Source organism: Coregonus lavaretus (genome assembly GCF_964263955.1).
Source record: "Coregonus lavaretus genome assembly, contig: HAP1_SCAFFOLD_723, whole genome shotgun sequence".
Lineage (NCBI taxonomy): Eukaryota > Metazoa > Chordata > Actinopteri > Salmoniformes > Salmonidae > Coregonus > Coregonus lavaretus.
Window position 1 is genome coordinate 172,472 of NW_028156100.1, and position 18,839 is coordinate 191,310.

General features: G+C 41.6%; 1 protein-coding gene across 1 annotated transcript; it reads right to left on the reverse strand.

Annotated features, from left to right (window-relative positions):
* Positions 1–8,276: 8,276 nt before the first annotated feature.
* LOC311126853 (NLR family CARD domain-containing protein 3-like) lies at positions 8,277–11,292 on the reverse strand. Its single transcript, XM_084200833.1, has 4 exons — positions 11,283–11,292; positions 10,914–10,998; positions 10,556–10,784; positions 8,277–10,102 (listed from the first exon to the last, which is right to left on the reverse strand). The coding sequence occupies exons 3-4, from the start codon at positions 10,764–10,766 to the stop codon at positions 8,304–8,306; spliced, it is 2,010 nt and encodes a 669-aa protein (XP_084056959.1). The 5' UTR covers positions 10,767–10,784; positions 10,914–10,998; positions 11,283–11,292; the 3' UTR covers positions 8,277–8,303.
* Positions 11,293–18,839: the final 7,547 nt, after the last annotated feature.

Here is an 18,839-nt window from a genome sequence, read left to right on the forward strand (position 1 = left end):
GTTCAGTGTGTGTGTCCAGCGTGTCCAGTGTGTGTGTGTGTATCCAGTGAATGTGTGTGTTCAGTGTGTGTGTGTGTGTGTGTGTGTGTGTGTCCAGTGTGTGTGTGTTCAGTGTGTGTATCCAGTGTGTGTGTGTGTGTCCAGTGTGTGTGTGTGTGTGTGTGTCCATGTGTGTGTGTGTTCAGTGTGTGTATCCAGTGTGCGTGTGTGTGTCCAGTGTGTGTGTGTGTGTCCAGTGTGTGTGTGTGTGTGTTTGTGTCCAGTGTGTGTGTATGTCCAGTGTGTGTATACAGTGTGTGTGTGTGTGTGTCCAGTGTGTTTGTCCAGTGTGTGTGTGTATACAGTGTGTGTGTGTGTGTGTCCAGTGTGTTTGTCCAGTGTGTGTGTGTGTGAGGGTGTCAGTGTTACCATGGTTATTATTTACAGGGACACTGAGGCTCCATCAACCCAAACCATAAACCCTGGATAGAGGAGCTCAGTGAATGTGGAGTGGAATGTGTTCAGGTGGGTCAGTGTGTCAGAGGAGACTCTGTAGAAGGACAGAGTGCCGGCTGGCCAGTCCAGATACACTCCTACTTTGTGGGAGCTGGAGGAGGGGACGTCTATGGTAGTGGAATTATTATTGTGCCTGGCAGAGTAACGGTTGCCAGAGCAGATCAGACTCCAGGACTTGTCATTACATCCAATCACACAGTCACCACCCCCTCTTCTCCTGTTGATTCCTTTATATGCCACTCCTATAACAGCCCCACTCCCACTCCACTCTACCTCCCAGTAACAGCGCCCAGTCAGACCCTCTCTACACAGCACCTGTCTCCAGAACTCAAATCTCTCTGGGTGATCAGGATACGGCTGCTCCTCTCTCCTCCATGTCACCTTTCTGTTCTCCTCAGACAGAGAGAGGAATCTGTTTACTGTGTTTGGGTCCAGTGTGAGATCACAGACATCTGATGGATGAAACCAGACACAATATTAGAAATCATCATCATTCACATTAGAATGTTAACTCACTTTTCACTAATTCATTTAATGTAGATGTTTCTAGGTATCAAAAGGAGAAGTTAAGGTAACTTGAGACTTGTTCAATGATCATATGTTATACTGTATGGTAATATAAAACACACTTATTCCCATTAATTACACACTCACACACACACACTTCCTGAACAAACACACACACATACACACACATATACATCCTGAACACACACACACACTCTTACACTGAACACACACACACACACACACACACACACACACACACACACACACACACACACACACACACACACACACACACACACACTGAACACACACACACACACTTACACTGAACACACACACACACACACACACACACACACACAGGACACACACACACATCCTGAACATACACAGGAACACGTCACACACAGACACACACATTGTCAAAGCAACTCTTTGTAAACTTTGGTGTCCCTGATTTGTGCTTCTGTAGAACTACAGCTGATATTTAATATGACCAAGTAAGTAATGATGGTGGTCTTTGACTTTGACTTCACTTGAATTAAGACTTATTCTTAGTCATATTCTTCCCAGCAGTCAACACTCACATTTTCTAAGTCCAGGTTTCATTGTGTTCTCTCCACCATGTTCCACACTGTAGCGGTAAGCAGAAGAACAGACAGTCATTGAGGAATACACCTGAACTCACACACACACACACACACACTGGACACGGACACACACAACACACACACTGGACACACACACACACACATTCAGCATATAACTTTGTACAAGTGGTGGTAAGAATGTTTGTCCAGTGTGTGTCCAGTGTGTGTGTGTGTGTGTGTTGTCTTGTGTGTGTGTTCAGTTTGTGTGTGTTTGTCAAGTGAATGTGTGTGTCCAGTGTGTGTGTGTGTGTTTCAAGTGTGTGTGTGTGTGTGTGTGTGTGTGTGTGTGTCCAGTGTGTGTGTGTGTGTCCAGTGTGTGTGTGTGTGTGTGTGTGTGTCCAGTGTGTGTGTGTGTGTGTGTGTGTGTCCAATGTGTGTGTGTGTGTGTGTCCAGTGTGTGTCCAGTGTGTGTGTGTTTGTGTGTGTGTCCAGTGTGAGTGAGTGTGTGTGTGTGTGTCCAGTGTGTTTGTGTGTGTGTCCAGTGTGTGTGTTTGTCCAGTGTGTGTCTGTCCAGTGAGTGTGTGTGTGTGTGTGTGTGTGTGTTTCAAGTGTGTGTGTGTGTGTGTCCAGTGTGTGTGTGTGTGTGTCCAGTGTGTGTGTGTGTGTGTGTCCAGTGTGAGTGTGTGTGTGTGTGTGTGTCCAGTGTGTGTTTGAGTCCAGTATGTGTGTGTGTCCAGTGTGTGTCCAATGTGTGTGTCCAATGTGTGTGTGTGTGTGTGTGTGTGTCTGTCCAGTGTGTTTGTGTGTGTGTGTATGTGTGTCCAGTGTGTGTGTTTGTCCAGCGTGTGTCCACTGTGTGTGTGTGGTCACACACACACACACACTGGACACACACACACTGGACACACACACACACACACACAAACACACTGGACACACACACACACACACATACACACACACACATACACAGGACACACAAACTTGACAAACACACACACACTGGACCCACACACACATACACACACACACACACACAATGGACACAAACACACACACACACTGGAAACACACACACACACACACACACACACTGGACACAGACACTGGATACACACACACACACTGGACACAGACACTGGATACACACACACACACACACTGGACACCACACACAAATGACACACACAGATGACACACACACGACACACACAGACACACTCCGCCAACCCTGATGTTCTAGCAGTGTCTGAATCCTGGCTTAGGAAGGCCACCAAAAATTCTGAAATTTCCATCCCCAACTATAACATTTTCCATCTAGATAGACCTGCCAAAGGGGGTGGAGTTGCAATCTACTGTAGAGATAGCCTGCAGAGCTCAATCATACTATCCAGGTCTGTACCCAAACAGTTTGAGCTCCTACTTCTAAAAATCCACCTTTCCAGAAATAAGTCTCTCACTGTTGCCGCTTGCTACAGACCCCCCTCAGCCCCCAGCTGTGCCCTGGACACCATATGTGAATTGATTGCCCCCCATTTATCCTCAGAGTTCATACTGCTTGGTGACCTAAATTGGGATATGCCTAACACCCCGGCCATCCTACAATCCAAACTAGATGCCCTCAATCTCACACAAATTATCAATGAACCTACCAGGTACAACCCTAAATCTGTAAACATGGATATCCTCATAGATATCATCCTGACTAACTTACCCTCTAAATACACCTCCGCTGTCTTCAACCAGGATCTCAGCGATCACTGCCTTATTGCCTGCGTCCGTAACGGGTCCGCGGTCAAACGACCACCCCTCATCACTGTCAAACGCTCCCTAAAACACTTTAGCAAGCAGGCCTTCCTAATTGACCTGGCCCAGGTATCCTGGATGGATATAGATCTCATTCCGTCAGTAGAGGATGCCTGGTTGTTCTTTAAAAGTAATTTCCTTTCAATCTTAAATAAACATGCCCCATTCAAAAAATACAGAACTAAGAACAGATATAGCCCCTGGTTCTCCTCAGACTTGACTGCCCTTGACCAGCACAAAAACATCCTGTGGCGTACTGCATTAGCATCAAATAGCCCCCGCGATATGCAACTTTTCAGGGAAGTTAGGAACCAATATACACAAGCAGTCAGGAAAGCAAAGGCTAACTTTTTCAAACAGAAATTTGCATCCTGTAGCACTAACCCCAAATGTTTTGGGACACTGTAAAGTCCATGGAGAATAAGAGCACCTCCTCCCAGCTGCCCACTGCACTGAGGCTAGGAAACACTGTCACTACCGATAAATCTACGATAATCTAGAATTTCAACAAGCATTTTGCAACGGCTGGCCATGCTTTCCACCTGGCTACCACTACCCCGGCCACCAACTCTGCACCCTCCGCTGCAACTTGCCCATGCCCCCCCCCCCCACCCCACCCCCGCTTCTCCTTCACACAAATTCAGACAGCTGATGTTCTGAAAGAGCTGCAAAATCTGGACCCCTACAAATCAGCTGGGCTAGACAATCTGGACCCTTTCTTTCTAAAACTAGTCGCCGAAATTGTCGCAACCCCTATTACTAGCCTGTTCAACCTCTCTTTCGTAACGTCTGAGATCCCCAGAGATTGGAAAGCTGCCGCAGTCATCTCCCTCTTCAAAGGGGGTGACACTCTAGATCCAAACTGTTACAGACCTATATCCATCCTGCCCTGCCTTTCGAAAGTATTTGAAAGCCAAGTTAACAAACAGATCACCGACCATTTCGAATCCCACCGTACCTTCTCCGCTATGCAATCCGGTTTCCGAGCTGGTCATGGGTGCACTTCAGCCACGCTCAAGGTCCTAAACGATATTATAACCGGGATCGATAATAGACAGTACTGTGCAGCCGTCTTCATCGACCTGGCCAAGGCTTTCGATTCTGTCAACCACCGCATTCTTATTGGCAGACTAAATAGCCTTGGTTTCTCAAATGACTGCCTCGCCTGGTTCAGATAGAGTTCAATGTGTCAAATCGGAGGGCCTGTTGTCTGGACCTATGGCAGTCTCTATGGGGGTGCCACAGGGTTCAATTCTTGGGCCGACTCTTTTCTCCGTGTATATCAATGATGTCGCTCTTTTTGCTGGTGACTCTCAGATCCACCTCTACGCAGACGACACCATTTTGTATACATCTGGCCCTTCATTGGAAACTGTGTTAACAAACCTCCAAACAAGCTTCAATGCCATTCAACACTCCTTCAGTAGCCTCCAACTGCTCTTAAACACTAGTAAAACTAAATGCATGCTCTTCAATCGAACGCTGCTGGCACCCGCCCACCCGACTAGAATCACCACTCTCGACGGGTCTGACCTAGAGTATGTGGACAACTACAAATACCTAGGTGTCTGGTTAGACCGTAAACTCTCCTTCCAGACTCACATTAAGAATCTCCAATCCAAAGTTAAATCTAGAATTGGCTTCCAATTTCGCAACAAAGCCTCCTTCACTCATGCTGCCAAACATGCCCTCGTAAAACTGACTATCCTACCGATCCTTGACTTCGGTGATGTCATTTACAAAATAGCCTCCAACACTCTACTCAGCAAATTGGATGTAGTCTATCACAGTGCCATCCGTTTTGTCTCCAAAGCCCCATACACTACCCACCACTGTGACCTGTACGCTCTTGTTGGCTGGTCCTCACTACATGTTCGTCGTCAAACCCACTGGCTCCAGGCCATCTATAAATCACTGCTAGGCAAATCCCCGCCTTATCTTAGCTCATTGGTCACCATAGCAGCACCCACCCGTAGTCTGCGCTCCAGCAGGTATATCTCACTGGTCATTCCCAAAGCCAACACCTCCTTTGGCCGCCATTCCTTCTAGTTCTCTGCTGCCAATGACTGGAACAAATTGCAAAAATCTCTGGAGACTCTTATCTCCCTCACTAACTTTAAGCATCAGTTGTCAGAGCACCTTACCGATCACTGCACCTGTACACAGCCCATCTAAAATTAGCCCACCCAACTACCTCATCCCTATATTGTTATTTATTTTGCTCTTTTGCACCCCAGTATTTCTATTTGCACATCATCTCTTGCACATCTAGCATTCCAGTGTTAATACTAATTGTAATTATTTTGCACTATGGCCTATTTATTGCCTTACCTCCATAACTTGCTACATTTGCACACACTGTATATATATATATATATATTTTTTTTTTTTTCTGACTTTATGTTTTGTTTTACCCCATATGTAACTCTGTGTTGTTGTTTTAATCGCACTGCTTTGCTTTATCTTGGCCAGGTCGCAGTTGTAAATGAGAACTTGTTCTCAACTGGCTTACCTGGTTAAATAAAGGTGAAATAAATAAAAAATAAAAACACACTGGACATACACACACACACACACACACACACACACACACACACATACACACATACACACACACACACAGGACCCACGCACTGGACACACACACACAAACAGGACACACACACACACACACTGGACACACACTCACAGTCTTTATATAACTTAGTCCAAGTGGTGGTCAGAATGTTTGTCTTAACTAGCCTGATAACTCCAACATGTCTGATATGAACATTGACATAAACCCTCTACATACTTGAGTTTCTCCAGTCTGCAGTGTGGATCCTCCAGTCCAGCAGAGAGCAGTCTGACTCCTGAGTCTCCTGGGTGATTGTAGCTCAGGTCCAGCTCTCTCAGGTGTGAGGGGTTTGACTTCAGAGCTGAGACCAGAGAAGCACAGCCTTCCTCTGTGATTAGACAGCCTGACAGCCTGCAAAGAGTCAAATCATATTAAAACCACACTGCTATTCTTTGGTGGTGAAAATAGTGGCAGTATATTTTTTCAACATATTCAGATACATCAGTGTCCTGAAACCTGACATATCTATTCATAAATTAATGTATCATTATTATAAATGACAAATTATCAAAGTATTGCTTGTAGATAGAAACATGTATAGTACAAATATTTCAGTACTGACCAGACCAGTATAAAAAGCAGTATCAGTCAAAAGACAGACAGTGAGGTATCAGATTTAGATTATATTGAGTATACAGTCCACACCATATCTATTTTGACAATTTAATATTTAATTTAATATGCCATGAAGCTAACATTTTAAATGTGGCTCTAAACTCCAGCATTGTGGATTTGAGATCAAATGTTTCATATGACGTGACAGTATATAATGTCACCTTATATTTGAGGGTATTTTCATGCATATCTGTAATTTTCTGTCTAAGAGATTAGATAACATGTTTCTAAACATTACTAAATTAATCCTAATGATGACATGATTAAGAAAAATCATGAATCAATCATGAATAATAATGAATGAGAGAGTTACAGAGGCTACAACAAAACATGCTAACCTCTCACCATTACCAATAACAGAGGGGGTATGATTCTTGTTCCTCTGTAACTTTCTCATTCATCATCATTCACGATTAATTCATGATTATTCATAATCATGGTATCATCCACATGAATGTAGAAGTGTTCAGAAACATCTTCTATTCTTACTGACAATACAAGTGAAGTGACTCCAAAATAACAGGACATTATTCACCATTCAGTTTCTATTGGGAAAAACATCATCCAAAACACAACCAAGACAAACTGCAAATGTATTCAACACGTTTGGAGAATCACAAGCTTGATGTAATCACTGCAGGCATGGAATATTGGACCAAAAACTTTTTTATGTATTTTTATTTTATTTAACTAGGCAAGTCAGTTAAGAACAAATTCTTATTTACAATGACAGCCTACACCGGCCAAACCCGGACGACGCTGGGCCAATTGTGCGCCGCCCTATGGGACTACCAATCACGGCCGGTTGTGATACAGCCTGGAATCGAACCAGGGGGTCTGTAGTGATGCCTCAAGCACTGAGATGCAGTGCCTTAGACCGCTGCGCCACTCGGGAGCCCAATAAACTTTTGACTAATTGAATTTGTCCAAAAAATTACGACTTTTTCAATGGGAGAACTAGATACGTAAAGTGCTTTCATTTCTAAACGGTAAAAAATATACATTTATGAATACCTTTAAATAAAAGGTGACATTCTGTACTGTCACCTAATATGAAACATTCTATCTCAAATCCAAAATGCTGGAGCATAGCACCAAATGTAAAACTGTAAGCTTCACTGTCCAAACACATATGGTGTGGACTATGTGTGCCTGGTAAACACATGTGGATCTGGTGAACAGTTATCACTTGTTGACCAACTACAGGAATACTGACCTCAGAGTCTCCAGTTTACAGTGGGGATTCCGCAGTCCAGCAGAGAGCAGCTTCACTCCTGAATCCTTCAGGTCATTGTTACTCAGATCCAGCTCTCTCAGGTGTGAGGGGTTTGACTTCAGAGCTGAGACCAGAGAAGCACATCCTTCCTCTGTGATTAGACAGCCTGACAGCCTGACAAAGAGATCATCATGATTTCACAAACACTGTTAATTTAACACCAGTAGTGTAGAAGGACAATGGCAGATGCATTTGGTTTATTCTCTTAAACAACATATAGATTCATCTACCGTCTCCTAGAATTGTATGGTCATATTGTTATACTAATGTGAAAATCAATGCATTTATTCAATATGTTTTTCAATAGAATATTATATACATATTATTATACATATTTTACTCTAAACTTAATATTTCTTCCTGATGATTAGTTCTTATATGTCATTTGATGTACTCACAGAGCAGCTCTGGAGGCTTTGACCACTGGCAGCAGCCTCAGAAGACCTTCCTCTGATCTGGAGTATTTCTTCAGGTCAAACACATCCAGCTCCTTTTCTGAAGTCAGCAACACAAAGACCAGAGCTGACCACTGTGCAGGTGAAAGTTCTTCTTTTGAGAGACTTCCTGATCTCAGGTAGCTTTGGATCTCCTCCACTAGAGAATGGTCATTCAGTTCATTCAGACAGTGGAACAGATTGATGCACCTCTCTGGAGAGGGATTCTCCCTGATCTTCTCCTTGATGTACTTGACTGTTTCTTCATGGCTCTGTGAGCTGCTTCTTGTCTTTGTCAGTAGACCTCGTAAGTGCTTCTGATTGGACTCCAGTGAGAGGCCCAGAAGGAAGCGGAGGAACAGGTCCAGGTTTCCTGTCTCACTTTGTAAGGCTTTGTCCACAGCACTCTTGTAGAAAGTAACTTTACGCTTGTGTCTGATCCTCACAGAAAAGTTGCTGGACGTTGATTGAGGTTTGGCCATTAGATTCTCATTGTTGTTGATGAATGAGAGGAACACATATACAGCAGCCAGAAACTCCTGGATGCTCAGATGCACAAAGCAGTACCACTTGTCCTGGTACAGCCCACATTCCTCTTTAAAGATATGTGTGCACAATCCTGAGTACACTGAGGCTTCATTAACATCAATTCCAGCCTCTTTCAGGTCTTCTTCATAGAAAATTAGATTGCCCTCAACAAGCTGTTGAAAAGCCAGTTTTCCCAGTGACAGAATGCTCTCTGTATTCCAGTGTGGACCTGTCTCTTCTTTCCCAATATACTTTTCATTCTTCTGTTTGGTATGAAACTCCACAATGTGTGTGTACATCTCAGTCAGAGTCTTGGGCATCTCTTCTCTCTTGTCTGTACTCAACATGTGTTCAAGGACTGTTGCAGAAATCCAACAGAAGACTGGAATGTGGCACATGATGTGGAGGCTCCTTGATGTCTTTATGTGTGAGATGATTCTGCTGGCCATGTCCTCATCACTGAATCTCTTCCTGAAGTACTCCTCCTTCTGTAGGTCATTGAACCCTCGTACCTCTGTCACCTGGTCAACACACCCTGAAGGGATCTTATTGGCTGCTGCAGGTCGGGAAGTTATCCAGAGGAGAGCCGAGGAAAGCAGATTTCCCTTGATGAGATTTGTCAGCAGAACATCCACTGAGGTTGACTTTGTGACGTCACAACAGATCTTGTTCTTCTGGAAGTCTAGGGGCAGTCGGCACTCATCCAGACCATCAAAGATGAACAGAACTTTGTACTTGTCGTAGTTGGAGATTCTTGATTCTTTGGTTTCCATTGAGAAATGATTAAGAAGTTCAATCAAAGTGTGTTTTTCACCTTTCATCAAATTCAGCTCCCGGAAAGGGAATGAAAATACAAATTGGACATCCTGATTTGATTTTCCTTCAGCCCAGTCCAGAATGAACTTCTGCGCAGAGACTGTTTTTCCAATGCCAGCGACTCCCTTTGTCAGCACAGTTCTGATAAGTTTGTCTTGTCCAGTTAAGGGTTTGAAGATGTCGTTACATTTGATTGCAGTCTCTGGTCCTGCTTGTTTCCTGGTTGTTGTCTCAATCTGTCTCAGCTCATGTTCATTATTGACCTCTCCTGTTCCACCCTCTGTGATGTAGAGCTCTGTGTAGATCTTATTGAGAAGTATTGGGTTTCCTTGTTTAGCGATCCCCTCAAATACACATTGAAACTTCTTCTTTAGATTAGATTTGAGTTCACGTTGGCAAATCACAGCAAGCTCATCTGAATGAAGAAATAACACAGAGGATATTAATATTACATCTGTTTTAATGCCTACAGTATTCTAGGACTGTTATACATTTTTTTATTATTATAATTTCTTCGCTTAACTGACTGTATAAATGTGTAAATGTTTTCATAATGCATTACAGACTGGTGTGACTGATTATATAATTATTGGTTTTATCTCTCTCTCTCTCTCTCTCTCTCTCTCTCTCTCTCTCTCTCTCTCTCTCTCTCTCTCTCTCTCTCTCTCTCTCTCTCTCTCTCTCTCTCTCTCTCTCTCTCTCTCAATTAATCAACACAACACATCCCTGCTGCTACTTGATGAGGTCACTAGGTGTTGTGTTAAGGCTGCTACAATATCACTGAGTTACACAGCTACTTTAGCTGTACTTTAGCTACAGCTTTTAAATGTTCTAAAACAGCATTCAACATGAGGCAGACAGCTCTTACTTTTCTCCAGTGTGTCAGCAAGCTCCTTCTGGTTCATTTTCCTCAGGACGTGCAGTGTGATCTTCAGAGCCCCCTCTCTGGCACTGCTCTCCTGCTTCTCATCTTCAGCATCCACCACTTCCTTATCCTGCTTCTGACTCTCAAAGCCTTCTGGGAGTTCTGTACTAAGAATCCTCTTTAACCTCTTCAGCTCGTTCTTCACAAATGTCATAATATTCTCTTCAAGCAACTGAAATAAATCAAGTAAATAAGTTAAGCAAGAGACTAAATGCTTTCTCATTAACACATTAATGAATGATTGACAGATCAACCTTACTTGAGGTAAACAAAAACAAATGTACATCACAGGACCACATACACTGAATATGGAGGCCAGGTCTGTTTGATGACTCTGGGAAGACTGACAACTGAGAATCTCTGACTCTGATCTCTCCTGTTGGTTTCTGTGGACAAAACATGATATTACATCTCCTCATCCAGGGAGTGCACACACACACACACACACACACACACACACACACACACACACACACACACACACACACACACACACACACACACACACACACACACACACACACACACTGTTTCAGGACTATGAAAATTGAAAAAATGATTAGCCTATGGATTATGAAAACAACCAAAATAAATGGGAAATTGGGAGAGGAGAAATGACTAGAGACAGTGTTGTTTAACTCACTGACCATGACCCATGAGTTCTTCTTACCTTTGTTCAGTAGAAAAGTATCCCTCTCTAAACACTATAGGTTCAATCATAGACTGGTCACTCTTCATGGACACACAGCTGGGTACAGGGGAGGCTGGTCTCTCCTGCTTGATTGGGCTTCAACACAACAGAGACAAACATTACATCTCTCATCTACTCTGAGCTCAGATGGGGAAACAAGAGTTTCATTCCAAAATACTATATATCCATTTTCAGAAATGTTCGTAAATTAGCTTTTATTGTTTAAAGAAATTATGAAAGAGATTGGTGTGTTTTTTCACCATATAATCATGGCATGGGGTTGTTCAATGACAGACATGTATTTGTTTAAAATCTATCACTTGATGGTTTCATTTCAGAGAGAAAAATAATCATGTTTTTTTGCAAAATGCTATATATCTGCCTCACTCTCAGAGAAATAAGTAGTACTACTAGGTTTAACACAGTAATAGTATATATCTGCCTCACTCTCAGAGAAATAAGTAGTACTGCTAGGTTTTACACAGTAATCATATATATCTGCCTCACTCTCAGAGAAATAAGTACTACTGCTAGGTTTTACACAGTAATAATATATCTGCCTCACTCTCAGAGAAATAAGTAGTACTGCTAGGTTTTACACAGTAATAATATATCTGCCTCACTCTCAGAGAAATAAGTAGTACTGCTAGGTTTTACACAGTAATAATATATCTGCCTCACTCTCAGAGAAATAAGTAGTACTGCTAGGTTTTACACAGTAATAGTATATATCTGTCTCACTCTCAGAGAAATCAGTAGTACTGCTAGGTTTTACACAGTGAAATGTGACCGACCGGCTCGATTCGGTCTTATGTAGCAAAATTTGAAATTGTGTTTTTTAAATTGGATAAAAGTAGAGACGCAGCTAGAAAAAGGTATATCATATACTATAGTTGAGGAACAATGGGGAAGTAATTCTGCTTTGAAAGATGATAAACTTGTAACCTCAATTTTGAGAAAATGGACTTTGAATGTTTTGGTTCACCTACTGGAGAGCTCTTTTTTTCTACAGTGGTGTTACTTTGGCAGATAATGTCACCCATCTAAATAAATAGTTTTTTTTAAAAATATAGTTAACTAAATGTACGATGTTTTTGGTTTATGTCAGTTTCATTGTTTGTTATGCTCTAAATGGTTATTTTATGGTTGTAAGTGGTAAAATTAACTAGAAAATGTCATATTTTGCAATTCTGAGTAATTACTACTTTAGTAAGGACATACTTTATTCAGTACTACTGCAGTTACTAAATAATTCCAATAGATGGCAGCATAAGACCACAAATGACATTTCAGAAGGTTAGTTTAGTTTTCTCCCTGGATACACCACCACACCCCCTCACAGGAAAACTCCTGCACACGCTTTTTACTGTCCCTTTCCACACTGCTAACGCAAGAGGAACGACTGAAAAAGCATTTAACAGATTACTGTGAAATAATATAATGATGATTCATGTTTATTATTACCTGTTTATGCTCATGTTTTGAAAATAAACTTGATTACTATAACGATTATCAATAAGCCTGAACATTAATTTAGTCACCTCTGGTCGTGAAAAACGTATTTTCCTGGTACATTCATTGTCAGATTCATCAACCAGCAGCAAGCACTCTGCCTTCTAGCTCAAGCCTGTTGAGGTACATTTGCTAACCGCAAGGGTTGCATGATGTAATTTATTGGTGGGCTGGAAGACGCACTCTTGTCTTATCTATTCCGAGGTTGTTTAATTGATATATTAGATATTTAACAATGCATGTATACTAGGGTTGAGGTTGGAGCATCTGACTAGTGATTATTTACCAGGGGTTCAACACCTGCTATAGTCACTATTTAATTGCTCTTCCAAAAGCATCACAGGCCTAATACGAGATATATAGCTAACTAAAGTAATGAGTGACCATCTTAGAAAATCATGGGACATATAGTATTTGGTTGCATGCTATTTTATGTCAATCATATTGCTGCTTGTAGCCTATAACTGATGCTTCATGGTCTTATGCTGCCATCTATTGGAAATATTTAGCAATTAAAAGTTATTAATTCACGTACAGACGTTGGTGAGGCAGCTGAGAAATAAAGTGTATTAGATCAGTCTCAAACCTGCCCCACGCCAATTGCTGGACCTTCACACAGAGTTTATTAGGTCACCCAATTCAAACCACATTTGAAAAATAAAACAAATGTGTCTTATTTATCAAGTGTTCTGTTTTGCAATTATACATATAATAAAATAACAACAAAATAATCAAAATGCTATTTAATACTATAATTGTATTTACTAAGAAAATATTATTACTAAAATAGTTTCTAAAAGTGTTCTAGGCTACCCTACCCTAGAATAATCCCAGTCAAAACTGTTCGCTGCTCTGGCACCCCAATGGTGGAACAAGCTCCCTCACGACGCCAGGACAGCGGAGTCACTCACCACCTTCCGGAGACATTTGAAACCCCACCTCTTTAAGGAATACCTGGGATAGGATAAAGTAATCCTTCTACCCCCCCCCCCCTAAAAAAATAAAAAAATAAATAATAATAATAATAAAAAAATAAAAAATAAATAAATTGTGAAGTGGTTATCCCACTGGCTATAGGGTGAATGCACCAATTTGTAAGTCGCTCTGGATAAGAGCGTCTGCTAAATGACGTAAATGTAAATGTAAATTAGGTGTTAGTGTGTAAGTAGGGTAAGAGTTTCTGTATAGCACTTTGTGACATCTGCTGGTGTAAAAAGGGCTTTATAAATACATTTGATTGATTGTTGGGTTTAGGGTTTATATGGCAAAAAACAGTATGGGTTTAAAGCTCTCTTGCTCCTCCCTGTGGCCGTATGTGGTTACTACATAACTCATTCATGCCACTTGCTAGGCTCATAATCTGAGGTAGCAACTGCGTCAGATCTACAAATCTATTAGCTAGACCACCCGATTAGACAACAATCACCCCATTATACCCATTTGGTTTGCAACTCAGTGAACCTGTGCAGCATTCGCTCAATTTGATGCCTACTGATGCCTATGAAGGAAGAGTTCGATGCCTATCAAATTACCCAGCAGCCACTTAGAAACAACAAGTCGTCAAAAAAAATGGTTATTTCTTAATTAAAAAATGTCTTTTGGCTGTTTAAATCGGCCACATCTTGAAAAAGAGGACAGGGACATGCGTTTTGTTTAGATTGTAAACTTTTTTCTTAAAACAAATATGGTTAACCATGTCCAGAAAATGTTTAATGTTTGATGGCTATTCGCCAGCCATCGCCTCTTAAATGGTGTCTCACCTCACTATAGGTGACCACAACATGTACTCAGGTGAACAGTGTGCATGCTCACCAAGTAGCCGTAACCTTGTTAATAAGAAGTTACCTGAGGTAAATAACAGGGTTAACGCTCACCAAGTAAACGTAACCTTGTTAATAATAAGTTACCTGAGGTAAACCTACAGGGTTAACGCAGGCAGGTCTCATTGATAACAATAGTGAAGCTGGTATTGTGACGCAGAACAATGCGCTGGGAATAGAACGTTCTGAAGGCGAGTCGGTATCACGGAGCTCAATAGAACTAATAGGAGCTGGTAGGGTGAAAAATGTCCAAACATAAGGCCTGTTTTTTCGCAAATACTTAATAACCAGGGACAGAAGGTGATATTATGAAACTGGGCTCCATGGCGGATGCAATGAACTAATTTTATCAGAAATAAACGTTGTAAAAAATGTCACTTGAGGCGCCCCGAAAATAATATTCAAAAGTTCAGTCCTTGGACACAGAGGGGTTAAACACTAAAGTTACCGTCAATCTAGTGAAGAGAGGAGAACCGGACAGAGGGATGGTAGGTAGCCAGCATCCGTCAACGAGAGAGGGAGAAGCCCTCCACGGTATTTAACAGGTGGAAGAAACAACCCGGGAGCTCGATCGGTCCACAAGAAATGCAGGCAGCCGGTGATGATGTAGTGGTAGCTAGGATAACTAGGATGCTGCTGGTAGAGTAGCTAGCTTAGCTAGCTGTACCGACTAGCTTGGCTAGCTAGCAGGTCGTTCGTCTGTCCATCGAGGATGATGACGAATCCGGTGAACCACAAGATGAAACAAGGATAGCGAGTGAAAAGGATCTGGCTACACTCATACTGTCACTGACCATTACACAAAAAAGCAAATTGAACAATAAACTTCGGTGTCTCAACACTGTAACAAACTCCGTCGTTGTTCCCCAACATCACCTCTGTCCACTCTGCGCGTAACTGGACAATATGCTTGGCGCCAAACCGTACGTGGACAAGGACAGTTCCAGAACGCGGACATGAGCAGAGCCACACAATAAACTAAACCCAGTCTTTACAGTGGCTTACATTAGTAATATTATTTTATTTATTTTTATATGTAAAACAAACATTCAACGTTTTTTTTATAACAATATTTTGAGATCTGGGCCCATATCCACAAAAGTATCTCAGAGTAGAAAATTGGTCGTATAAGTGCTGAGAATTAAGACATTTTACTCTTATGGGTATAATTGAATGCATAGCATTTTGTCTTCGGTTTGGCAGATTAACTGATGCTTATTTCTGAAGATAAACTCAGGTTTTCGCCCAGCGGCTAAGGAGTTGGAGCAGTGGCAGGAGTTGGACCTATGGCAGAAAGGTGGCTGGTTCGAATCACGGGCCGGGTGCTGGAGAAAACGGGCAGCCTTGATCTGACCACTGGAGGGCTGCTGGGTTCACATCCTCAAAACATTCACCTTTTGTTGATCAGAACTCTAGAGGTTCTTCTTCACTGAACCCAAAAATATATCTAACTTTTAGTGGTTCCATATATTAAGGAAGTGATAGAAGCCTTTTTGGTTCTATAAGGAACCTTATTTTCTAAGTGTATAATAAACACGTTTTTCTTTTGATTATTTAATTACCTACATCATGTTTTTTCAAGTTATCCCTTTGGAGCGCAACATCACGTTGTTAAAAATTGAATCATAAATTGGCCATGGCTATAAATTGGGCAATTGAAGGCATCTAGGGCGAAATATGTGTTCGATGAAAATGAACATTGTATGCAAAGTTGTAGGCAACATTATTGACAAGGGACACTGATGCCTACGATGCCAAAGCTATTTAGAGTTGTTAAACGGGTGTGAAGAGTGTGTTGGTATAACGGTAATATTGTCAAAATTCCGCTTGTAACAACCATCAGAATTGGTTAAAGAAATATGCATTCCATTATATTAGGCAATTATGAAGAGTAGGCAAAGTGGTCGTGTCGTGTGAAAATTCTATCAAATGTTTTACATTGCAACGAGTCCAGTCAGGGTGCTGCAGAACCCCTGCAGTACCTCCACTGACCCCGGATTGAGAACTCCTGATTTAGCAGATACTCTAATCCAGAGTGAATTACAGTAAGTGCATTCATCTTAAAATAGCTATTTATTTTGTAAATAAAAGTAATACATTCTTCATAATATTGTCATCTCACCTCTTAGCTTTGGTGTCATGTCCCCCAGAGAGACTCGATTTAGAGGCAGGGCCCCCCTCCTCTCTCTCCCCAGAGAGACTCGTTTTAGAGGCAGGGCCCCCCTCCTCTCTCTCCCCAGAGAGACTCATTTTAGAGCTCTGACCCCTAAACAGAGATGCAGCATGTTGGTTGTGGTTAACACAGTGACAACTAATTCTAGAATGTCAATTGTTCTCTTTTACTCATGATCTCTTAGAAATAAAACATTTACTAACAGACACATCCAAACAGTCAGGTGATTTAATTTAATCACAGGAACATTGTTACGTTCCTCAAGAAATAAAACATTGTCCCTCAAACAGAAGAAGGAACTAACAAAGAGTCACTAACAACAACCAAAACGAAACAGGTGGTTTTAGGAGGGGTTCTGAAAGACACTCATGGGGGTGTCCACTGGTGATGGGAAACATAGGCTTTCTGAACGCTTTGGGGCTTTCACCAAATTGTGCCGAAAATACCATTGATAGATTTGAGTGCTAATAAACAACATTTAGTTAGAATGTGGGGTTCGCTTTTTGCCTCCAGGTTCACTATGTTTTCAAAAACGATGCATATGTGGTATTATTTAGGATACTAAAGACAGAATATTATCATAGGCTACACTAAATAAAACACATTATTTAAACAACAATGGGAAGATTGTGTGGTTCAACAAAAAATAATTGTTCAAAATATGCCATTTAGCAGACGCTTTTATCCAAAGCGACTTACAGTCATGCGTGCATACATTTTTTGTGTATGGGTGGTCCCGGGGATCGAACCCACTACCTTGGCGTTACAAGCGCCATGCTCTACCAGCTGAGCTACATAGCAGGGATTCAATCTTGTGCCTATGTTGATGTCTGATCCCAATCCCCGTCCCTACCTGCTGAGCTACCATTCAGGGGCTACAAACTGGAAGACATCAAACTAAATGTGTAAATAAGGTGTCCAGTATAGAGGTCAGTGTTTGGAAAAGACTTTGCTTTGAAAAAAGCACCTGCACCAGGGAGAAATCAGTGAGATCTCTCACATTTTGCAACACATGGTTTGAAAAAGCACGAGATTAAACAAAGCTTCGGACGTCATTGATCATGTGGTAATGTTACTTCAAAAACTCTCCATGGCAGTGTTTCAAACACTTAAAAGACTACCTCTCCCCTCAGCCCTCAAGTTAAGTGGACACTTCTGATGACGTATCATGACGTATGATGAGTGGACACTTCTGATGACGTATCATGACGTATGATGAGTGGACACTTCTGATGACGTATCATGACGTATGATGAGTGGACACTTGCAGGGCAAAGGGTGAGGGAAGAATGAATGAATTTTAAATGGACCGTTCTCTCTGCGTGGTGCGTGGGAAATGCATGTTACATCTTCAGAAAGGTGTCACTCGTTTGTCCCACGGTTGTTTTCAGTCACCATAGCGACCGTTAAAACACTGGTAAGCCTAAATTCCATCGCTATCGGGAAACCGGCCAAGAGTGACTTACAATACAGTTGCTGTATTGTAGTGTATTTGAGCTTTTAAGACTTGATTTGCCCTAACAACATTTTTTTATGAATTATAATCCACATAATAATTCACATTTCCTGTTGCTCCAGGATAATCTTTCTACTGTGAGAAACTGGGTCAAATTATTATGTGGATTAAGTGCATTTATCTTAAGATAGCTAAGTGAGACAACCACATATCACAGTCAAATATACAGGATCCCATTCCAGCTAAACATTTGGATATATAGCGTTTTGCGAAAAAACACATCTAAAATCTATTAATTAAAAATCTGATATCAGTAACGCTTTGAACACACCGACTGCGTTATTGCATTTTGGTACCAGAAGTACATTCATTTCCAATGGAACGCTGCGTTTGCCTTGCAGCATTGCGTTGCAGAGGCAGTTGCAGTGCGTTCTGTTTGGTGCGTACATTGGATTTATCGAACGTATGCGTCAAACTGTGTACATAGACGGGTTGACAGAAATGGTAGCAGAAAGTGAATGTTTAACTTTTGTTGCACACATATTTAGATGATGCTGCATACTATTTTGCGCAAT

Bases quoted from the DNA above. Each gene is read 5' to 3' on its own strand.
- LOC311126853 (XM_084200833.1), bottom strand. From the start codon at position 10,766: ATGACATTTGTGAAGAACGAGCTGAAGAGGTTAAAGAGGATTCTTAGT. The intron at 10,103-10,555 runs GTAAGAGCTGTC...TTCTTCATTCAG, and splicing joins TGCTGACACACTGGAGAAAA to ATGAGCTTGCTGTGATTTGC.